Genomic DNA, 25,550 nt, shown 5'->3' with positions numbered 1-25,550 from the left:
CAATGTTGACAGATTCCACTGGTTTCTGATGGTGTGGCCTTTTTCCTATTGGTATTACCAAAGTGATATCTACTGAAATGAGGTGCAAGCTGCTTGCATACAACATTGACTGAATGCCATGCGCTCCCTGTGTGTCCAATCAGATTGCACTGTGCAAGTAAACATAAACTTTTCCTTTTAGAATCATATAATCATAGAGTTTCTAGAGTGCAGAAAGAGGCTATGCGGCCCATCAGGTCTGCACCGATCCTCAGAAAGGGCACCCTACCTAGGCCCTATCCCCAGCCCTATCCCCCTAACTCCATAACCCCACCTAACTTGTACATCTCTGGGCTGTGGGAGGAAACCTGAGCACTCGGGAGGAAAACCACGCAGACACGGGAAAAACATGGAAACTCCACACAGGCACCCAAGGTGGGAATTGAACTTGGTTCCCTGGCACTGTGAGACAGCAATGCTAACCCATTGTGCCACTCTGCCGCCATTTGAAGTTGGAAGGTTTTTACCATTTGAAGTTGATGACAGTTTGATTAATATATGAATGAGTAAGCATTTTCTATAACTCATTATGAAATATTCGACACGTATTAAATGTATTTAATCCTATTCACGGGGGTCACAGTTATTGCTCTTGCCCAATTTAAATCTTGCAGCCCACTGAGATGAAGGAGGTCCACTTATGTGGCCCGCTCCCCAGCCTAGGTTACTTATTATTGGTGTAGAGGGAAATTGTATCTAACCTATATTGTACCTGCCTGGGAGTAAAAACAGAAAATGCTGGATCAACTTAACAGGTCAGACAGCATCTGTGGAGCAAAACAGTTAACGTTTCGGATCTAAACGACCCTTCTACAGAAACTTGCCTGGGAGTGTTTGATGATTATGATGCTCTGATTTTTAAATTATTGTTCTACTGCTAGTATTAAAACACCATCAGTCAGAAGGCCTCAGGTAGCTGAAATGGAAAGTGTCTGGTCCAACATTGTCCATTTTAGAATGCACAACACAAATCACTAAAACAAGTATCACATTTTGCAGAATTTAAATAGTTAAATGATTATCTAGTTTGATAAAGAGCTGCTTGAAGAATCTGTCCCCATTTTGTTTCAAAACATTTTTCGAGGTTAAAATTCAAAAGCAGCAGAGGGAACGCATGTTGAAAAAGAGGCAAATGTGATACTGATGTCAGAGGCTCTTCATAAAAGACCAGCAAGCAAGCGGAATGGAATTATGAATCGGGAGATGGAGTTAAAACTCTGAAACACAGAGTGAAATCTTGTGACGGCCACGCTCAAACACATCCCAGAGACTCTGCATGCAGGTTCTATGCTGTTTGAACCTCTAGTGGTGGTTTTGGGACATAAGATGGAAATCTTCAGCAACAAACCCCAAAACATTAGGAAGCAGCTCATCACATCTCTCAGAAACATTCAACATATCTCCGACACAACAGGAATGTAGTGAATGACCCATTAATCGGTTCTCTGGAGGTATTAGATGAGAGGGGAACCCTGGATGAACTAACTCACTGTTGATTACCAATGCAGCAAATGGGACCTTTAACATTGACCTGAACCATCAGACACGACCTTGATTTCATTTCACAATCTGGTGTTGGAATTTTTTGCCACATCCAGATTCAGGAGCAGCTCAGCCCAACACCTATTCCAAAATGAAGCATTGCCATCTGCTGGCTAGTTTTCAAATTACACCACAAGAAATGTTTTCTTTAAATTACATCATAGAACATACAGTGCAGAAGGAGGCCATTCGGCCCATCGAGTCTGCACCGACCCACTTAAGCCTTCACTTCCACCCTATCCCCGTAACCCAATAACCCTCCGAACCTTTTTGGTCACTAAGGGCAATTTATCATGGCCAATCCACCTAACCTGCACGTCTTTGGACTGTGGGAGGAAACCGAAATACCCCTGAGGAAACCCACGCAGACGCAGGGAGAACGTGCAGACTCTGCACAGGCAGTGACCCAGCGGGGAATCGAACCTGGGAACCTGGCACTGTGAAGCCACTGTACTGCCCCATCTTTACAGCCTAACGGGTGATCAAATCATGAACTTTTTAAAGTGTAGTCAGGGTTTTGGAGCAGATGTCTCCTCTCACCCCAGGCCCATACAATTGTACACTCTTAATTAATCCCTTAATTTTAAACTATTAATTTTCAAATATATCCAATTAAATTTTGTGTGAGATTTCTTTGATCATTCCTGCAGGTCCGCCTCATTTGTTTACAGCTGGATAAATATTTCACTAACTATGAGTTAAAGGGAAAGACAGCTGATCCAACCTGATGTGGATCACTTGCTGATGGGAAGAGGTGCAATTGGCAGTATTGCAAGCTGCAAGACAAGATCCTTCAGCTTTTCTCAAATACCCTTCAGCTCGATTTTACTTGCATTTATTTAACTACCTGAAATAGTGTGAAGAGGAGTCCACAATGACACAGGTTGTTAGAGAGCAGAAGGTGGGGCGGGAAGAGGGAGCGAGAAAAGGAATGAATTTGGGGTCGAAAGATAGAAGGAAGAAAATGGAGGGGCAATAAGTGGAGGAGTGGGACATGATGTTAATTCTTTCAACTTAATGATGAATGCTTAATCTGTGAGCCAAACCTTCAACCCAGAATTGTAAATCTACTCATCATTCCAGGTTCAATAACAAAAAGCCTTTGCATTTATATTGCAACTTTCATGACCGTGGCACATTCCAAAGTGCTTTACAGTCAATAAAGTACTTTTTTTTACTGTTGTAATGTAGAGAAATGCAGCAGTTATTATGCATGTAGAAAGATCTTAATTGTGATAATTATCAGATCACTTGTTTCAGCAGTGCACTGAAATGTGCACCTGGATTTTGTGCTGAAGTCTATGAGGCGAGAATTGAACCCACCTTTTTTGATATTCACACTAACCCCACTCAGACACATCCCAAGAGTGGTGTCATAACCCCCATGAGGACCATGGGGAAACCACCATTGATCTCCTTGTGAGACTCTTGGAATACGAGCTCCCTAGGTAGGGGGCAGAGACCAACCACCTGGGGCTCATTAAGGTAGGCGACAAAAGCAGGCCCAACTCAGGGCCTGATCAGATCTGTCCTCCAGCAAGGTCTGTACTGGGAGTGAGATGCAGTACTAAGCATGTAATTGTAAATAAATTCACCTTCGTTTATGACAGCTTCCAAACTTATTATAAGTATCAGCATGCACAAACCTTTCTGACCGAGTCAGTACAGCCCACTGAGCCACAGCGGACAATGTAGGATGCCAGTTGAGGTTACCCCATGATCTAAAGATTATCATTTTCAGGACATGTGCAGGAATGGGGACATTGCACAGCTGACCCTGCAGGTATTTTCTGCACTGCTTATGAATGAGCACGATGTTTAGTTGTATTAATATATTTCTTCCACAAGATGGCACCAATACACCACCAGTTGCTATGGTCTATTAATGTGTGCAGGTCAGAAATCTATTTGCACTGATTCCAGATACAGATTGGGCCTGGTGTAAACAGGTCCGAAGGTCAGAAACAGATTCTAAACAGTCTATGATCCCAGAAAAACCATGTTGTACTTACCTAACACAGTGAGTAGATCTTTGACTATCTCAGCCTTAATGAAAATGCGGCCCCTTCGTTCAGTGTGATCCATCCCGCACATGCTGGGCACATTGGATACGCATCGCTTGTGCACATTCATCATACAGGCTGAAAAACAAAATCTCTTCAATTTTTTTACTTTCCTCTTTTTATCATCCATCAGTTTGCCTGGTTCTTTCCTGAGAGTGCCTACCTATGCTGGAGCCAGCTGTCCTCTGGGACCTCACAGAATTGCCAGTTCTCCATGTATGATCTTAAGTCAGCAGATGTGGGCTGTTGGATCGGATCTAGACCTCACCTAACTGGGACACATATCACTATCCAGCAGAGGTCACAGGGTAGTGATCAGGCCTGGTCATTAAACTACCTTTCCACAATGCACAGATAGTCATTACCCACCCTTCCCCCTGAATAGTTGCAACTCTCCATAAGCACTCAGGATAACTGCATTGGTCTGAATTCATTTGAGTGAACTTAGCTAACACAATACAGGCCTCAATGTGGGGCCCCGTGATCAGGACCCAAATCCCCAGAATACTGTTGCTTTTTTGTTTCTCTTCCCACACTTGGTGTTGCACAGGGCTTACTTTCTTCTGTTCCCATAGCCAGTTTTTCCTCAAAGGCTTATAGCTCGAGGGACATAGCTGATTCGGAGACTCTCTCACTCTTACCACCTGTCCACCTGTGTGTTGGAAGGATTTCAATGCTCGCCGCATTATGAACGCACCTTCAAGTCCTGGAGTCGGACTCGAATCTGGAGCTCCTGGCTCAGAGGCAGGGGCGCCACCCACTGAGCCACAAGACCTTTGTACAATTACGTAAATCCAGAATCTTAATCTTCCCTAAACAAGAATCCCAAATCCCCGAATATTAGCCACACATTAATCTAAAAATATTCATCTCCAACCACAGAAACATTACCATTTAAACCCAAAAATATTAACCCCAAAACATCAAACATATCCTTCTAAGGCCATTCGGCCCTAACAGATCAATCCCCAAATTCCCAAACATTAACACTCAAGCTCAAAAATATTAACCCCCTAAACCTCAGCAAAACCTTCTCATTGCTTTAGTGAACCTGTAGTTATTGTGTATTTGTAAAAACTCCACTGTACATTATGGCATGTTTGAGACAGGAGGCTCCATTGTTCCACCCAATTATCCTCATTCCCGGTGACCCCTGTACATTCTTCATTAAACATGAAGCTTTTCAGATGTAATTGTATGGTGGTGTAGTGGTTTATTACTGCTCTAATATTCTGAGAACATGAAAATTCATATCTCACCGTGGAGAATTTGAACATAGTTTAAAACAAATCTGGAAACACTTATAAAGGAAACTTGCCATCCTCATTGGTCTGGCCTATGTGATTCCAGACTGTACCAATGTGGTTGACCATTGACTGTCCTCTTAAGTGGCATAACAATGTACCCACTTATATCTAACAATTATCAACAGTTCAGGAAGCTGGTCCACCATCACCTGCCCAGCTCTAGGGATGGGCGATAAATGCTGGCCTTGCAAGTAATACTCACATTCTCCTTTGTAAAATCTTTGCATTTTCCGATCTCTATCTGCAGCTCAGTAAGCAAGAGTGATAGGACCTAAATTTCAACCTGAATTTTTGGCACTTACTGTCACATTTCATGCCCTGGTGAATGAGGCCATACAGCAGTGAACCACAGTGGTCACAGAACGTTGGGCTGGAATAGGTGTGAACCTTAAAACCATGTTTGTTCCGGGGATCCTGGAATCAAAAAAGAAAATCAAGAAATGGGGTTAGAAGTCAGCAACAAGTAAAAGGAGCCTTTGAGGGTGATGAATGGGGGGGGGCGGAGGTGGAGAAGAGGCATTGCAGGGAAGAACACATATATACTGTTGGCTCTGAACCCATTAAAACTCATGATCGATGTAACCTAAAGCTAAACATCACAGAAAAAACAAGAGCTTAAGGCAGTAAAAGCATTGACAGTTGGTTAACAAACTGGTTTGATAGACCAAACATTCCAGTGCTTCATAGGGAGAGGTCGGCATTGAGGGTGAGGAGTTCTAAAGATAGCTGCCAAACAAATGGCCAGCAAGCAGAGTTTTGAATGTGAAGAGAGAGGTAGCTTGACAATGAAAATTATGAAGCTTGCTCAAGAGACTGAATGGTTTGCACATGTTCATAAAGTGTAAGTCATCCTAGTCCCAGGTGACCATAGGCTGCTTTCCCTTTGAGGGAATTTAACTTCTCTTTCCAGAGTTCTTGAGCTTTTCTCAAGTCCACCATTATTGTAAGACCCTAATAAAGCTGCTGGTTTTATGGCCGTTACCATAGCGATTCCAGTCAGGTAGAGTAAATGGAAACATAGATTATGGAGTATAACTACTAACATAGATCTATTGGCTGAGTGGCTTATTTCTTTGCTGTATGTTCCAAATACTCTCTGGCCCCCGAGGATCTATCTTTGTCACTCTCCAATTTCTCCACCTCACCACCATCTTGCTTGCCTCCTCCGCTGTAACTAAATGATCAGACAGCTTATTCTACATCCATACTGGAAGAGCTGAAATTTCCTCCGATAAATATTGGGAAGACGGAGGCAATTGTTTTCGGCTCCACTCCAAATTCAATTCCTTAGCAACTGAATCCATGGCTTTCCGTGACAATAGCCTGCAATTTAGGCAGTCGATTCACACCTTTCGATGTCACATTTGACCCCAAGATGAGCTTCGTTTATATTCACTGTGGTAGTATGTATTAGGGGTCATGTGGGACTGGAAGCCCTAATGTCATTGGCTGACAGATCCCGGGTCCTGGTTGGCCGTTGACCTCTAGCTCCGCCCTGAAGGCGGAGTATAAGAAGCCGGAGTCCTCCCCCGCAGGCCATTCTACTATCGAGCTGCGGGGGAACAGACACGCTTAATAAAGCCTCATCGACTTCACTCTATTCGTCTCACGGAGTCTTTGTGCGCTACATTCACATCATCGCGATGACCACCTATTTCCACAACTTAATTCCTCCCTCATGTACTGAAACCCTCACTCGTCTTTGTTATCACTAGATGGACTATCCCGGTGTACTCCTGGCTGGCCTCCCACATTCTATTCCCTGTAAACTTTAAGCAATCCAAAGATTTGCTGCCCATGCCTCAACTTGCCCAAGTCCTGTTCCCCTACCACCTCGGTGCTCGCTGACCTACTTTGGCTTCCAGTAAAGCAACATCTTGATTGAAAAATTCTCATCCTTGTTTTCAAATCCCTCCGTGGTCTTGCTCCTTTTCTTTCCCATCTCTGTAATCTTTTTCAGCCCACAATCCTCCGAGGTATCTGAGCTTCACTTAATCTGGACACTTGAGTATCCTTGAATTCAATTGCTGCACCATTGGTGGCTGTGCCTTCAGCTTCCTAGGCCCCAAGCTCTGAAATTCCCTCCTTACACCTTTATCCCTTTCTTCATTTAAGACACTCCTTAAAACCTACCTCTTTGACCAAAGCTTTGGTCATCTGACCAAATATTTCCTCCTTGTGTTATACTTTGTTTTATAAACACTCCTGTGAAACACCCTGGAGGTTTTATTACATTAAAAAACACAAAGGTTGGTGGAATTGCGGATAGCGATGAGGACTGTCAGAGGATACAGCAGGATTTAGATCGTTTGGAGACTTGGGCGTCAAGATGGCAGATGGAGTTTAATTTGGTCAAATATGAGGTGATGCATTTTAGAAGGTCTAATACAGGTAGGGAATATACAGTGAATGGTAGAACCCTCAAGAGTATTGACAGTCAGAGAGATCTTGGTGTACAGGTCCACAGGTCACTGAAAGGAGCAACACAGGTGGAGAAGGTAGTCAAGAAGGCATAAGGCATGCTTGCCTTCATTGGCTAGGGCATTGAGTATAAAAATTGGCAAGTCATGTTGCAGCTGTATAGAACCTTAGTTAGGCCACACTTGGAGTATAGTGTTCAATTCTGGTTGCCACACTACCAGAAGGATGTGGAGGCTTTAGAGAGGATGCAGAAGAGATTTACCAGGATGTTGCCTGGTTTGGAGGGCATTAGCTATGAGGAGAGGTTGAATAAACTTGATTGGTTCTCACTGGAATAATGGAGGTTGAGGGGCGACCTGAGAGAGGTCGACAAAATTATGAGGGGGATAGACAGAGTGGATAGTCAGAGGCTTTTTCCCACGGTAGAGGAGTCAATTACTAGGGGGCATAGTTTAAGATGCGAGGGGCAAGGTTTAGAGGAGATGTGCGAGGCAAGTTTTTTTTACGCAGAGGGTAGTGGGTGCCTGGAACCTGCTGCCGGAGGTGGTGGTGGAAGCAAGGACGATAGTGACATTTAAGGAGCATCTTGACAAATACATGAATAGGATGGGAATAGAGGGGTACGGACCCGGTAAGTGTAGAAGATTTGTTTAGACGTGCTGCATGGTCGGCGCAGGCTTGGAGGGCCGAAAGGTCTGTTCTTGTGCTGTACTTTTCTTTGTTCTTATTATATAAATATAAGGTGCTGTATGACAGCTGACAAATGTGAGACAGAAAGAAAAATGGAGCGAGAGGAAGCGAATAAGGTGACTTAAAGAAAGAACAAGACACATTGTAGTCAGAGAGGTACCGACACAGAGACGACAAGGAGACATGGAGAGAAATGGAGAGAGACAGTGAAAGACAAAACTGTCAGAACAAATATGTGGATGGCGTTTTAATGGGATGGATGATCACCTCCTGATCCTCTCTGATAGTGGAGAGAGTTAAAGATATAGAAAGAAAGAGACTCTGAAAGACAAAGAGCAAAGACAGAGTAAGACAGAAAACAAGAATGTGCCAAAGACAGATGATAAAAAGGGGAATGGAGGTAGAGACAATGAAATAGCGGTCAAGAATTCACAAGAATGTGAAAGAAGGTGTGTATCTTTGTTCTGAAAGGGTTGGAGCTGAAATTGAAGGTTGAACCGTCGGTAATTTCAGAAGATATTTGAAACTGAAAAGCCCAATCATTGAAGAGCAGCTCTTTTGGTTCATTTCATTTCGGACTCAGTTGCTGTCTTTCTGAAAACAGATTGGTCAAAGGAGCAGCAACGTTACAGCACAGATTCACTCTCACACACACACATGCAAATGTATACGCACAGGTACAATTCCTAGCTTAACAGCAGATTACTTCTTGCTAGCCTGTGACTTGCAGCAAAGTCAGCCCTGTGAATACTAGAACAGAGTAAACCCGTGCAGTAGTGACAATCGGTGCTCAGACTGTGTGTTCATTGATATCTAAAACCAGTACAAATCGACTGGCAAGAAGTAAAATTGTACATTCTTGAGAACAATCACTGAGAATTGAGGGACAAATGATGTCTGGGAAAATAAAGCAGACATTGTTGACAGGGATCGCTCATGCAGCATAATATACTGTAGTAATATAATCAGAGCCTAGTTTTAAGGCCGATTAAATTGGATATCTTAAATCTTAAGTCCCACTTAAACAGCTAAATCGCTGGCTGTGAAAGCAGACCAAGGCAGGCCAGCAGCACGGTTCAATTCCCGTAACAGCCTCCCCGAACAGGTGCCGGATAGGGGCTTTTCACAGTAACTTCATTTGAAGCCTACTTGTGACAATAAGCGATTTTCATTTCATTTCATTTTCATTCAAGAATTGGGCACTTCAAAAACCAGAGTCTGCAGAATCCAAATATACAAAACTCAGACAGGTTGCCGGGGCTTATCTGAAGCCGCCCCTGAATAACTCATCAAGTAATTATCGCTGCTACTTGAGATGCATTGGCCTATTGTCCACAGTTCCTGATAACCCATCAAGCAATCATCGCTCCTCCCAGGGCAGGCTCAGTTGCCCTGTCAACAGGACCATTGGGCACTGAGACCCTGTGTAGCCACCTAAGTTGGCCAACTCCCGATTTAAAATGGCGAACGGCAAAGGCTGAAGGGAAATTCAGCCAACACAGGCAGAAACCAGCAGGTGCAGGTTTGCTGTGTATTAAAACTCTGCAAAAGCCCAGACAGCATCGATACCAGCGACCATCAGCATAATAATGTAGCAGCCATCTACATACTAATGAGTATTCCCCGGGGACAAGAGCAACATTTGGGACACACAAAATTAAGCCAGACTCCCCGGCGCCAGCAGGAGCCAACACAAAAGAGGTTAACGAACACTTCAAGACCGCCCATCGATCAGGGAACCGCTCCAGTATTGGAGAAATCGAACCAAGCGATTGGAACGGAGTCCAATCACCGAGAACCAGGTACAGGGTCCGCCCCGAAAGGCGGGAAGCCCCTGGGGACTATAAGGTTAAGCCCCCAAGTTCAACTCGCTCTCTTCTTCCTGCCCGGGTCACCCAGCAACGCGAACCAACCTTGACCGTGACCGGTGCAGTGACCGCCGAAAGACCGTAAGTCTTAATTCAACGCTCGCTACGAGATAGGCGCTCCTAGCTACCAATCCGTACCAACTTCGAATCCCGCAGACTCAGAACCCAAACGAAAGGCCATTTGTTCATCTGACCTGGTGGGCCAGTCCGAAGTTAAGTATAGGCCTGTTAGTTGTAGAAGTAGCTTAGATGTAGAATTTGTGCATGAGTAGCGATTACAGTGTATAATAAATGTGCTTTGATTTGAATCTTACTAATCGGTGTATTGAGTTATTGATCATTACTTGGACTTGAATCTCATGGCGGTATCATAAAGATACCTGGCGACTCGAGAGAAAAGGTAATAAAACAGAGCAATTGAACCAACCAAAAAGTTAGCAACATTATTTGGCGACTCTGGTGGGACCCGATCTAGAAGTGGCATAACCACTCCGGCAGAACCCAGAATCTGAATTAGCGATCCAATTGGGAACAGAAAACCACAAGCGTTCAAGCAGTTCTGATCAATCCTCATAATTCGCAAGTGTGTGTATGCATGCGTAACTAACAGGGCGATAAGGTAAAACTGATAGATTTTTTTATGCAACAAAACTGTTGGGAGTTTGTATTTCGGAAAGTAGCGAAAGCCGTACCCGTATTTACAGCACCGCCTTAATACCCCTGTCACAAATTTGAAGAGCAGCATTCAGATAGGAAAGATGGCAATGCAGGCAATGCAACGCCTCATGAACCCTGAGGAATTTGCGGTCTCAGCGAACAGCAGCAGTAGAGTGGGACAATGTCCCATTTGGGAAGAGGAGATCAGGAAATATCTGAAAGGGAAAGGATGGCCCCTTTGGAGAGAATTCTGTAACAATGAGGAAACAGGTCCCGGGAGTATAGGACATACTTGGTGGGAGAACCTGAGCGAGATCCACAAGAAGAGCTGAAGGAAAGCTCGCAAGCCACTGGCAATTGTGTCCTGCTTGGCACAATTCCGAGGCACAGAGGAGGTCGTTAGGACGCTCCGGAAAGAGGTAGAAGGCATACATCGATTGAGTAAGGTCGATGTAAGTGAGGTAGAAAGAGAGAACGTAGAGTTAAGGAGGAAGTTGGCAGCAAAAGACGGAGAGGTGGAGGATGCCAAGAGAGCACACCAGTCTTGTCTGGCGCACTTGAGCAGCTTCCAGTCCCAGTATGAAAAGGCCTATCAGGACACGCAACGTGCATTCCTGGTACGTGAAGAAACCGAAAAGCAGGCAGAGACATTGCAGAGGCAGTGTAGTGACCTGAAGGCAGCGTTAAGAGCACTCCATGCTGCCACCACAGAGCAAAGACAAAGCTCACGAGACCACACAAAGTGCCGGAAGCAGATTGCAGAACTGCAATCGCTGCTTTCAGTCCAGGAAACCAGGAAAGGATTCCAGGAAACCTTTGGAGCAAAATTAGATCAGGACGATGGCCCTGATTGGGAGGAATTAAATGAAACAGCGCAGAGACATGTTCAGGTAACATGTGCGCAGGGAAAGCCACAGAAGAGGAAAGCGCCCCAACCCCCCACAGAGCAGATAGTTCAGGCTCCAATGAACCCACTAACCACCCACCGCACAGCCATATCGGACGACGCGGAATTTCTATACACCCCCCCCTTAACAGTGACCCAATTACGGGATGCATGCGATAAAATCACACCGTTCCTCCCACCTCAGACCCCCACCATTTCTTGGCCAGAGAAAAGCAGGAGGCGACCATGTACAGCCTGGATGAGCGCGAGCATGTAAAGCTCACAGTTTTGAGTCCAGACCCTTCGGTTGTAGCAGCCCTTCCCAACCCACAGAATGTAGGAGGAGGCACCCTTGCAAAAATGCATACCGCGATCCTGGATGCGATCAGGTATAACCGGGGTGACCCCGTAGATGGCCTCAATAAAGGCAGGCAAAAGAAAACCGAGCACCCCACAGCGTTCGCTGGACGCCAGTGGATCCACTTTGCAGCAGTCTTTGGAGACGTAGACCGCACCCATTTGTCCCCAGACAACATGGTCAAATGGAACCGCATCTTTATCTCCCATGCCTCAGAAACAGGACAGAAAGCATGCGCAAATTATGATCCCTCAGAGGAGACTCATAACAAAAAATGGGTAGTAAAAAGATTGTCCCGCGCCTGGGAGCAGTCTGTACAAAGCAAACCCGCAGTTAAAAATCCCGAAGAAAAGCAGGCCGACGCAGATATACAGGCAGTTACAACACACCAGAACCCCGCATGGGTGAGTGAAGGAAAGAACAGCCCCCCACCCAAGTCACAGGAGTGTTACAACTGTGGACAGTTGGGACACTTTGCAAGAGAGTGCAATGCCCCACGAAAGCCACAGAGAGCCCAGCAGACGGGCACTCTGAGTAAGAAGAAGACAGAGCCCATACATAGTGTGAGCACCCGTTCAGATCCAACGGACCTGACCGGAACGGACTGACGGTGTTCGGGCTCCCCAAATTGGGTCTGCGACACCCTTTGGGATAGGTCCGGACGACCGGTAGTTGCAGCGAAAATTTGGGGACAGCCCATCGAATTTCTATGGGACACAGGAGGGTCCCGCACCACAATAAATTCCTCCACCCTGTTTCAAAAAGACACATGGCCCACTACAGCCACCATCACCCGCAGCAGCTTTACAGGCCACTCACAGCAGGGACACATCACAGCCCCTGTACCCATTCAAATCGGCAACATCACCACCAAGCACCCCGTGCAGAACGCATTCTAGGAATAGACTTCATGAATTCCCACAATCTTTCATTTGATCCAGTCAACCAGTGTGTCTGGAAAATGGCAAAGTCTGCAAGAGCCCCCGCAACGCTCAACATAGGAGAATACGCCAACAAAATTAGCGCAGTAGGCAAATTTTGGTTCAACCCGACCACGCTGAGCACGGACAAGCACGTTAGGGCAGTTCTGCAAAAGAACAGGGCAGCATTCGCGACCCACAAACACGACTGTGGCCAGATGACTGGCTCCGTGCAAATCACAGGACCTGACCCTAGACCCCAAAAACAATATGGATGTCCCCAAGAGGCAGAGGGAGAAAGCTTATTAGAGCAGTAGCCACCACTAATAATGCCACGATTTGGCCAGTGAGAAAGCCAGATGGATCATGGCGACAGACCATCGATTACCGGGAACTCAACAAAATCACCCCCGCAACAGCCCCCACAGTAGCCACAAGTCCCGAGACCATGCTCAAGCAGGGACTCAATTCCCGATTCTTTACGGTTTTGGATGTCAGTAATGGATTGTGGTCCATTCCATTGGCAAAGGCGTGTCAGTACAAATTTGCCTTCACTTTTAAAAAATCAGCAGTACACGTGGACATGTCTGCCACAAGGATTCCACAACTCCCCCTCCATTTTCCACAGACAGCTGGCAAATGGTTTAGCCAAATTCTCTCGCCCCGAATGTCTGGTCCAGTATGTAGACGACCTACTACTGCAGACAGACACCAAGGAAGAGCACATCGAGCTTCTGTCCGAACTCCTGGAACTCTTACACTCAATTGGTTGTAAAGTTAACCCCAAAAAGGCCCAGATTTTGGAAGACAAGGTGATATATTTGGGAACAATTATCACGCACGGTAAACGTGTGATCGAGCATAAAAGGATTGACTCGATTGCTAAATTGGCCCTTCCCCAGAACGTTTCAGCCCTCCGGTTGTTTTTAGGACTGGTTGGCTACTGCCGAAACCACATTGACGGTTTCGCCAGCAAGGCAGCACCCCTCTCAGACCTCCTAAAGAAAGGAGCCCCCTGGGAATGGCTTCCGCAGCATACGGATGCTGTGGACTCTTTGAAAAGAGCACTCATAGTAGCCCCCACACTACAAGTTCCAGACCCGCTTTCCCCTTACGCTATAGAGGTAGCAAGCACAGACCGCACCCTTTCGGCCATGCTCCTCCAGGAACGGCACGAACAGTTAAGGCCCGTAGCTTACGCCTACAGAATTTTAGATGCTGTGGAGCAGGGATTTTCAGCCTGTGAGAGGCACCTGCTCACAGTATTTTGGGCAGTTCAGTATTTTTCATACATTACCGGACTGAACCCCATCACAATCCTCACAGAACACACCCCCACCCAACTTTTACTGGACGGACGACTCTAGGACGGTACGGTAAGCCAAATAAGAGCAGCCAGATGGACCCTTCTTTTGCAGGGACGGGACATCACTGTTAAAAGGACAAAGACTCACACTTTTTAAGCCGACAACCTACAGTACCCCGGAACCCCCCATAAATGTGAAATTATCTCTCCACACCACAACACAGGCCCCTTTATTGCGAACCCCCCCCCAAAAAAGATAGGTAGTTCAACCCAGAGCCCCAAGCACACAGACACGTGCGAGCCCATAAAGATATATGTGGATGGATCTTCCACAGTATTGGAAGGCAAGCGCATAACAGGATGCGGTATTTATGTCGAGGACGCGCAGGGACGCGCCCTAGAGGAAATATCATTAAAACTTCCAGGCCACTTAGGCGCGCAGGCAGCAGAGCTTGCGGCCATCGCGTATATAGTGGAACACCCAGATTCCTTCCCCAGCCCAGCAGACATATACTCGGACAGCCTCTAAGTCTGCAACAGCCTTACGGAATTCCTGCCCCTCCCTTCAGCCCCATTGCTCTGTCACATCTTAGAGAGAGCACAGAACATGACTTTTGGTATAGTCAAAGTTCGAAGTCACCATCGTTCCGCCCCCCCTGGAAATGTAAAGGCCAACGCACTGGCTAAAGCAGGTTCCAGACATGGATATTTTTGGACACCCCCCGAAAGCGCACCAGTAATTGCAGTTCAGGTCTCGCAGACTAATATCGAGGATTTAGTGCAGGCCCAGAAGCAGGACAGCAATCTCAGGGAGATTTTGAAAGGAAACTATCCAGCACCCTACGAGAGGTTTAAAAATGCTCTGACCACACATGACGGTGTGGTGTTAAAAGACACCAATTATGTGGTTCCTGAACAGGACAGGAATCAACTGATTTGTTTGTTCCATGACGGTCATGAACATCAGGGTATCGATCCCACTACAGCCCACCTCAGGCAGCTTTGTTGGTGGCCGAATTTAAAGGATGATGTAAATCACTACATCGAGAATTGTCTTATCTGTGCCCAGAATAATCCGGACAGATATGCCAAAAAGGCTGAGCTTAGTCACACCCGACCCGTTAATGGCCCCTGGACTAACCCCCAGATCGATTTTATAGGACCATTGCCCCCTTGCAGGAATGGTTATAAATATGTACTCGTGGTGATAGACACGTTTACAAAATGGGTGGAAGCATTCCCATCCAGAACAAACACGGCAAAGACCACAGCCAAGATTTTAACCCACCACATCTTTACGAGATGGGGACTCCCCCGCAGCATTGAATCCGACCAAGGTTCCCATTTTACGGGACGTGTCATGAAGAACGTCCTCACGATATTTGGCATTACCCAAAAATTCCACATTGCATACCACCCACAGTCGAGTGGTATCGTGGAGCGCATGAATCGGACCCTAAAATCCACCCTCAGAAAAATGGTCCAACAAAACACCACTTGGGATTCAGTCCTCCCTTTTGTGCTGATGTTTTTGCGAAATACAGTTTCAACTTCCACAGGTTACACCCCACACAACTAGACACCACCTATTGGCACAGAGATAATTCGTGCAGACTCGTCCGGAATGACGAGAGCGATCCAAAATCACACCATGCAGCCCCATCAGCCCTGATACATTTGAGAGTTTGGCATCCGGGAGAAGATGACAACCTTGAGTCTGACTCCCAAAACGAGAACCCCTTTGCGACCCTGTTCGCAACCGATAACTGAGGTGTCCAGATGATGTTTTAAAAGGAACCGCTTGGGAGAAAACGGTGTCCTTTCTGATGGAACCTGTAGCATGTTTTATGTTGTTTATAGTGTTTTGTTACATGTTGTTTGTCAGACCGGAATTTTTTTTTCCACAGCCCCACGCCCTTTCAGCAGAAACCTCTGAGAACTTGCCCGCAGAGACTTGTTAAGGTCCCAGGCGCCAGTTCAGAGGAACTCGTCTGTCGACGGAAACACAGACCCCCGTTCACTGCCCTTCTGGTTCGAGGGAAGAACCACTACGGCAACCCCCCACGATGACTACATTTCTTGCCCGTTCTTGTCGGTTGCTCAGGCAGTGGAGAAACGGCTTGGGACCCGGCCTGCCTGGGAACCCCCCTCTGGTCAGCTACGCTTGGGTAGGGGACACACGACATTGGTCACCGTCCTACCCGGGGACTCCATCCAACTCTTACCCGTCGCAGCCCATACGCACCTCATTTTGGAAAGTTTTAGTTCAAAAAGTTTTGTTTTGTTTTAGATAACCCTTAGGTTGCCAACTACATGCTATTTACATCCTCAAACATTTGGATGGTAAATCGCACAGTCTGTGAGACGGCTCGCACTGGTTCATTATTTGTAAGTGTGTCTTGTCCTGAAATTCATTTTTTTTTTTTTTTAAATGAGGGAGTCACACATTGTGACCAATTATAAAGGGAGTAATTGGCACTAAAGGACAGACAGGCTATCATACGAGATGTTACACCAAGATATAAACAGACACTATGCTTGTTTCCACAGAACTCCAGAAACTCCAGGACCGGAGAAGAGAAGAGAAAAGAGAAGAGAAGTGAAAGAAGAAGAACCATGAGGACATCCTCCGCGTGGTTCATCGTTATAGTGGACATTTGGTTGCGCGTGACCGTGAACCCCATGACCTCAAGCCCCCCCCAGCCGTTAATGATTCACTTCCCCACAGTACCCAGAGCCCAGACACCAGCGACACCACACCATCTTGGTGAGCCAGGTTTATAACCTGGTACTCCCTGTCCTACTTGATAGAATCCCTATTGGTATTGGCGATACTCTGCTGCATCGTGCAGATTATTCATCTGAGAAAATGGAGAAGGAGAGCCTACCACACTCGCACCCCGGTATATAGGATCAGATCCCCTATTTTCGGATACGACCAGACCCCCGACCCCCGTAATTTATAATAAAGAGCATTCGTTTGCGTTTTTGTTGTAAATAAAGAAATGTTCATGAGCAATTGTACGATCCTGAGCTTGACTGCCAAGCCAGGAAAAATGTGTATAAACTGCTATGATTTTGTTTGGATGGTCGAGGAAGTTAGAGTGATGAAATGTTTAACTGAGTGTAGTGTATTAAGGATAGTTAGAGGTTCCCATTTTCTTGTTTTGTAATGCATGTCCCTGTTTGACATAGCGCCCCTTAGAATTGTCAGTTAAACATTTTTTGTATAGTTATGGTCAGTGCAGAGGCCATGAAAGAAGTGCTCACCGGGTCAGGGAATGAAGCCAACGCAGTTATGTGATCCTTCACGCTTCGCGTTAGGATCACAAGGAGGATGTGTAGCCACCTAAGTTGGCCAACTCCCGATTTAAAATGGCGAACGGCAAAGGCTAAGGGAAATTCAGCCAACACAGGCAGAAACCAGCAGGTGCAGGTTTGCTGTGTATTAAAACTCTGCAAAAGCCCAGACAGCATCGATACCAGCGGCCATCAGCATAATAATGTAGCAGCCATCTACATACTAATGAGCAATCCCTGGGAACAATAGCAACATTTGGGACACACAAAACTAAGCCAGACTCCCCGGCACCAGCAGGAGCCAACACAAAAGAGGTTAACGAACACCTCAAGACCGCCCATCGATCAGGGAACCGCTCCAGTATTGGAGAAATCAAACCAAGCGATTGGAACGGAGTCCAATCACCGAGAACCAGGTACAGGGTCCGCCCCGAAAGGCGGGAAGCCCCTGGGGACTATAAGGTTAAGCCCCCAAGTTCAACTCGCTCTCTTCTTCCTGCCTGGGTCACCCAGCAACGCGGACCAACCTTGACCGTGACCGGTGCAGTGACCGCCGAAAGACCGTAAGTCTTAATTCAGTGCTCGCTACGAGATAGGCGCTCCTAGCTACCAATCCGTACCAACTTCGAATCCCGCAGACTCAGAACCTGAACGAAAGGCCATTTGTTCCCCTGACCTGGTGGGCCAGTCCAAAGTTAAGTATAGGCCTATTAGTTGTAACAGTAGCTTAGACGTAGAATTTGTGCATGAGTAGCGATTACCGTGTATAATAAATGTGCTTTGATTTGAATCTTACTAATCGGTGTATTGAGTTATTGATCATTACTTGGACTTGAACCTCGTGGTGGTATCATAAAGATACCTGGTGACTCGAGAGCAAAGGTAATAAAACAGAGCCAATTGAACCAACCGAAAAGTTAGCAACACCTGCCTCCTGAGACTCCATTAGCCGAAGGCGAAGGGCAGGTGGAGAAAGGAGGTGGGTGGCGACCGGGGGATAGAAATAGGCATTCCAGACATCTAGGGAGCAAAAGACTGGAAGCAAAAGACTGGAAGCAAAAGTCTGGAAGCAAAAGACTGGAAGCAAAAGACTGGAAGCAAAAGTCTGGAAGCAAAAGACTGGAAGCAAAGGACTGGAAGCAAAGACTCGAAGCAAAGACTCGAAGCAAAGACTCGAAGCAAAGACTCGAAGCTTGGTGTGTGAGGTGACTTTGACCAGACCAGAAGGAAGGAAGCAAGCAAGCAAGCCAGTGAGAATCACCTTTACAAAGAGGAACCAGAGGAACTCAGGGATCGGATCTGCAGCTTACCAAATCACTGCGGGTAGCATAGTCAAATCCTGGGTGTTTCTTGTATGTATATGGGGTAATTTATGGGTTAACTATATTTAATAAAGAGTGTTGCATTATATCTGTGTCCTACTTTGTTCTACTCAGAAATAAAGACACCGGTGTAAACTTTAATTGAAGAGCTGGTTGAAGCATCTGAATTGGACAGATACAACAATGTATTTCCAGCCCTGCCTGGGCACCTTTCCCGAGTGGAACCTCAGCAGCATTGTGATGATATGCCTGTAGATAATATTACATGTACTCAGCAGTGTGACCTCCCACCAGCCAGTGGCCATGTACTCAGCAGGGTGACCTCCCACTAGCAGGTGGTGTCCGATATAAGTCAGGTGACTTCCGGCTACCAGCAGAAGGTTGTAGGATATACATGAGGACAGTCGTGCATAAGGGTAGTTCCAGGCGAGTCTAATGTAACTCTATGATAACTTGTTCTGTAACTGCTCATTACCTTAGCACGTGTGCATTAATAAATCCTACTTCTGGCTAAGTCACCAGCAGTTCTGTAGATTCATTGCTAGACAAGAACACAGAGCACAACATGGTACCAGAGTGAAGGTTTGAGGGTAACGTCGGAAGAGACAAAGTTGAACCTAACTGGTGAACTGCGCCCTTTGGTGACTCAGCGCAGTAGCAGATACCAAAGTTTGAGATGGACGTTTTGAAGCCACCCCACCAGCTTAAAGTATCAGCTAATGCAGACGGAAACCTGCATGTCTTCAAGCAGCAGTTTAAGCTCTATGTTTTGCCTCTTGGCCTGCAGGCACAGCCTGACGAAAGACGAATTGCATTGCTGCTCACGGTGGCGGGTCCGCAAGTAATTGAAATATATAATACTTTTGCTTTTGACAATGAGGAGGACACCAACAGATACAATGAAGTAATTTGGTACTTTGATCGACATTGCTACCCCAAAAAGAATGAGACACTTGAGAGATACATATTCCACGTGTGTACCCAGAAACCAGGCAAATCTTTGAACAGTTTTGTCACTGACTTGAGGTTGAAGCCCAATCCTGTAATTTCAGTAGCCCGAAATCGTCTATGATCTGCGACCAATTTGTGTTTGGTATATCAAATGATAGGCTACGTGAGAGGTTGCTGCGGGAAGAAGATTTGGTATTGGAACAAGCAATAAAGATTTGCCATGTGAGTGAGTTGGCTGCACATCAAATCAGCACACTCAGCTCAAAGCATTTTGGCGCTAACATAGAGGAAGACGCCAGCGCCATTAGCACGTCATAAAGAAACGTGGTCTCAGTGCGGGCGGACATTTTAAGCGGCCGAGCGAGCCGCCATCTTGTACCAGAAATGTGGCAATCGACATGGCCCACCACAATGCCCAGCCTTTGGAAAAGTTTGTTCCATGTGCGGCCATGTTGGTCATTTTGTAAGACAGTGTTTTGCACGTCCTACAGTGGATCAAATCAGATCAATCGACACGGTGGATGAGATTTCTCTGGACGAACAGTTTTTCATCGATCTCATCACAACCAAGGACCTGAACAGTCCGACCGATAAAGATGGAGCGATAATCTCAAAAAATAACAACCTTACTAAGGACAAACCTGAAGTCATCAAAACTAGATGGAAAACAATGGTGTTATTGAATGACTCATTACAATCTCGACATCGAACGAGAGCCAACCTCATCAGTTGGTCCGCTTTGCACAGGCTGGACGTGCAGCTGAAAGACTTTGATCGGCCACGACTGCCGATACACCACGGCACGAAAAAGATGGAGATGATCGGTGAATGTGAACTTGAGCTTTGCATAGAAGACACGACATACATGTTACCGTTTGATATAATGGGCATGAAAAATCAAGTCCATCATAGGAGTGGATGCATGTGAATCCCTGAACTTAGTTGAATGACTGTACATTCAAGGCGATGGGTGGCTAGCGAGTTCAACAGATCCCAGCGAGATATAATAGTGCAGTTATTCGATGATGATTCAGCAGAAATTCAGGCAGAAGACAACGAATCAGAAGAAGAAAAGGAAGAGCCAAAGAGCATTCCAGATTTCTGGTTAACAGTCTTCAAGAAGGTGTATGTACTTAGTGGCATGATACAGAAGCACGATGAGCCCATATTAAAATATCTACAAGACGTGAATGTTAAATGTTCAGAGCATGAAAAGCCGAGGAGCCTCACTCTGGAGTTTAAGTTCGAGCTTAATGAGTGCTTTACAAATGAGGTAATAACGAAAATATACCAGTTGGAATTGCAGCCTGACAAGCCTGAATCTTCATTCTTTGACAAACTGGAAATAATGGGGTGCACAGGCTGCAAGTTTGACTGGAAGAAAGGAAAAAATGTCATGCTGAAAACAATTAAAGCCAAGGCGAAGCACAAACGTCGAAGTACTTGCAGAACAGTTATGAAAACTGTACTAAATTACTCATTCTTTAATTTATTAGGTCCTCCTGAAGTTCCCCAGCGTGTAATGTTAAGTAAATGTTCGGCAGCAAACCTCTTTGAAATTGGTTGCCTTCTGCACGAACACAGAATACCGTCTGTGATGTTGTATTTTACAGGAGAAATCATTGCAGACGATGCTGAATCAGATGATGAATACTACAAAGACATATGATGACTTTGAAGATGATGCGCATATGAAAGACATGGAAGGTGAGCCAGACGAAGACGAATATGAAATGTTCGTAAATCTATTTTGCAGGAGCAATAATGGGAATGATGAGGTGGTCACAAGGGATGCCCAAACCATGCTGGACACGGAGAAGGGCGAGAGCTCTAAGATGGCGCACTCTAAAATAAAAAGCGAGATCACAGTGGCTGTTACCTCAGAGGAACAGCTTTTGAACAAGCTAGTAACAGACAACATCGTACCAATCTTAGAGAAGTTTGCTCCAGAGGCACTGGGTGAATCGTTTCAGGCCTCAGAAGTGGTTTCGATAGTCGACTCCCTGATCCTCGAGGTGACTCCACCGGAAGATGAGATGGAGGAGCTGATGACTATCTCACTATGCAGCTCGGCTGCTCACGTAAATAGTCAATCAAGACCATGGTGACCCAACGCCTGAATCATCAGGGCCAGAGAGTGTTTGCATCATCATTTCTAGTGATGATGAGCCATTGATCATTACTCCAACAAGCCAAGAAGGGACAGACCTGCTGTCGTCGATGTGACTTCCATCCAGTCACCATAGAGCGAGGCGCTCCAGCCTGCAGAGGAGGGTGCAGAATTGGGCGTGGCCACACAAATACATGGAGACACGCTGGCGCCTCAGGTCCCAGCTGAGGATCCGCATAATTCTATGCACAGGGTGCAGACCAGCACTGAAATAGGGGTTACCAAACCCAAACATAAAAAGAAAAGAATTTGCAAAATAATCGTTAAAGCAAAAAGGCGGAAGAGGAGAAGAGTGGGAGAGCTCGCTCATCCCACTAACACAAACAAACGAGAAGAACTTGATATTATGAGTGACAAGCCAGAGACAGAAAACTTACAATGAAGTGGCAAACAGCCTCATGGCAAGAAACAAAAAAAGGTGGTGACACACGGCTGACCATTAAGGAGGCATCCCTCCAAAAGGCATAATTTTCAAAGGAAATGAAGCAAGAGATCGGCGTGCAAACTGGTCTTTGGAAAGGCTGGCAACAGCCCAAATGATCACGGAGTGATCCCATAAGGGAGGCGAAAGTGATGGACTCTGACCAGACATATCATGTCTATGGAGACCCTAGTTAAATCTGTTTATATTGTTTATGCTTATCACAAATGTATAAAGTAAAGACCATAAGACATAGGAGCAGAATTAGGCCACTCGGCCCATCGAGTCTGCTCCGCCATTCAATCATGGCTGATATTTTCTCATCCCTGTTTTCCTGCTTTCTCCCCATAACCCCTGATCCCCTTATTAATCAAGAACCTATCTATATCTGTCTTTCAGACACTCAGCGAATTGGCCTCCACAGCCTTCTACTGCAGAGTTCCACAGATTCACCACCCTCTGGTTGAAGAAATTGTTCCCCATCTCGGTTTAAAAGGATCGTCCCTTTAGTCTGAGATGGTGTCCTCTGGTTCTAGTTTTTCCTACAAGTGGAAACATCCTCTCCACGTCCACTCTATCCAGGTCTCGCAGTATCCTGTAAGTTTCAATAAGATCCCCCCCATATCCTTCTAAACTCCAACGAGTACAGACCCAGAGTCCTCAAACGTTCCTCATACGACAAGTTCTTCATTCCAGGGATCATTCTTGTGAACCTCCTCTGGGCCCTTTCCAAGGTCAGCACGTCCTTCCTTAGATATGGGGCCCAAAACTGCTCACGATACTCCAAATGGGGTCTGATCCAGAGCCTTATGCAGCCTCAGAAGTACATCCCTGGTCTAGTATTCTAGTGTCATATGGTGAGGTTTTAATATTTTATTCTGTTATATTCTAGTCATTTTATTGTGGTATTAGTTGATGTGTTTGTGGTCCATTTTTGTATGTAGTTACATAATGTTACATTTTATTATGTCATGTGTTTTATATTGTGCTGGCTTGATGCTCTATTGCATTTTATTTGTTGCTGTGTCACTGGTATTTTGTGTTGTTCAATGTCATGTTGCTGATATAATGCTATATTATGTTCATTCTTGTGAACCTCCTCTGGACCCTTTCCAAGGCCAGCACATAAAGAGAGTAATCATGTCTGTATATAAACATCAATGTCTCCTGAGGAAGGGCGATGTGGTAATATGCCTGTGGATTATACTCAGCAGTATGACCTCCCACCAGCAGGTGGCCATGTACTCAGCAGGGTGACCTCCCACAGGCAGGTGGCATCCGATATAAGTCAGGTGACTTCTGGCTACCAGCAGAAGGTTGTAAGGCGTACGTGAGGGCAGTCGTGTATAAGGGTTATTCCAGGAGAGTCCAATGTAACTCAATGATAACTTGGTCTGGATCTGCTTGTTACCTTACCACGTGTGCATTAATAAATCTTAGTTCTGGCTAAGTCACCAGCAGTTCTGTAGATTCATTGCTAGACAAGAACACATAACATAACCAACCTCACTGCCACCAACCTCATAACATGGAGGTGGGGAGCTCAAGGGTTAGCACAAGTGAGTCACAGTGCACAGGTGAAGGAAAAAGCAAAAGGACAGTGGTCCAGAGGTTAGTTTGATTCCCTGTTCAGCTGCTGTACCTTGAGATTTGGATCTCAAAGGGGCTGCACAGAAAAGGTGATTTTGTAATGTACCTAACTGTAGGTATGTCTATGTATGTGAACAAGTTGTCATGCGAGAGTCCTTTTAAGAAAAGTGTGTTTTATCAAATGGCTGCAGTGATGTCATTGTGTGGGTGGAGCTGGAATGTGATTCTGCTTTTTACTTTCGTTTTGACCTGGAAGCTCTTTTTGGCTCTGTGTTAGTTTCGCTTTCAGTTGGAGAGCTGCATTCAAACCAAGCAGATGTATACTGGTCTCTGTTAAACAAGGTGTTTAGATAACTTGATAATTTAAAAGTGATAACTGTTCTCTGTCGTGAATTCAAATCTACTGTCTCTGTTAAAAAAGTGTTTGGGCTTATGGATGTTGTTCGGAAAGTTATTAAGGGTTACCTATAGAGTATTGAATCTTTTTGGTGGGTTATCAGTGTTGGTAGTTGGTAAGATGTTTACTGTTGGTTCATAAAATATTAACTGGATTCATAGAATAAACATTGTTTTGTTTTAAAAATACTTTAGATCTCTGTTGCATCACACCTGTAAAGTGGGCCCCTATGCTCCCCATAACCAAAATCTATTAAAGGTTGTGGGTCAGGTGAACTCCATGACATACTTTGGTGTTCTCTAAACCCTTGCCCATAACAAAGTACTTCTGCAAGCATGTGAGTCGACTGGTACGTGTGCATGTGTGTGAAACTGAGTAGTCTGTGACTACATGCATTTACATAACCACAGATACCTGGAGAATTGTTACTTCAATGTAAAGGCTTTCCCTGTAGATCTGACATTTAACTGGTGGTTACATTCCTCAAGATTCCCATCAGCCATCCTGCCTACAGCCATTCAAACCTCTAAAAATCCCCTTGCATTGCATATTCAACAAGCAATCATTTTCTGATTGAAAAAAGGCAGAATGGTCAGCATAAGTGCACTTAACACAATGGTTCATTCAAATGTGCCACTCAATAGAGTCTTGATGCACAGGTTTATAAATAAAAAGTCTAGCAAACATTGGGAGGGTTACTGGGAACTTTCAAATGTTTCTCATTATTTTTTCAGACTAGTTCTTGGTTGTAAAGAAACAACCTCACAGTAGCCAGGTATTGCTAAGACTACAGTAAGTCAACCAACACTGACAGATTCAATTATGCTTCTGTGATGTTCATTAGGGAGGTAGTGTATCTACCAACTGTTTGAAGAAGTGGGAAAAAATCCTAAGTTTTAAATGGCACAGCACACTAGAGGACTGAACCACTAGAGTTCGGTATTCATGAGCATATCACATTTTTTTAATGCATTAAGATAGAGAACCTCAAGCAGCTGCTCATAATTTCCCAAGGCTTCCCCAACTGCATGAACTCAGAAAACTGACCCGAATAATTGTTTTATTTTTATTAGTCCCGCTACATGTAGAATTGTGTCCTCATCTTGATTCACTGCCTTTGTTTCACATTTGCTCAGAGAATTCAAGACAATCAGAGACTTGTAATCTGACACAGCATTGAGAATTTTAGTAATGCACCCTAATCTCTAGCTTATTACTCAGTGCAAAAAAGTTTAGAATGAAAAAGGAGTGTTTCAACCATCAAACCCTTTCTCTCCTTCCACATCTGTCATTGGGAAAATGCTAGAATCTATTATTAAAATGATGGTAGAAGGACATTTAG

The 25,550-nt window shown here is 45.3% G+C and overlaps 1 protein-coding gene across 2 annotated transcripts in view; it reads right to left on the bottom strand.

Annotated features, from left to right (window-relative positions):
• LOC140394174 (protein kinase C beta type) overlaps positions 1 to 25,550 on the bottom strand; it is a 531,938-nt gene that overhangs the window by 131,959 nt on the left and 374,429 nt on the right. For both annotated transcript variants that reach the window (XM_072481123.1, XM_072481121.1), the window contains exons 4-5: positions 5,254 to 5,365; positions 3,594 to 3,722 (exon numbers count right to left, since the gene is read on the bottom strand). In XM_072481123.1, the coding sequence (XP_072337224.1) occupies positions 3,594 to 3,722; positions 5,254 to 5,365 (241 nt within the window). The remainder of the gene's footprint in view (positions 1 to 3,593; positions 3,723 to 5,253; positions 5,366 to 25,550) is intronic.

This window comes from Scyliorhinus torazame, chromosome 17 (genome assembly GCF_047496885.1).
Source record: "Scyliorhinus torazame isolate Kashiwa2021f chromosome 17, sScyTor2.1, whole genome shotgun sequence".
Classification (NCBI taxonomy): domain Eukaryota; kingdom Metazoa; phylum Chordata; class Chondrichthyes; order Carcharhiniformes; family Scyliorhinidae; genus Scyliorhinus; species Scyliorhinus torazame.
The sequence above is the reverse complement of the archived record's forward strand: the minus strand, read 5'-3'. Positions and strand labels throughout refer to the sequence as shown.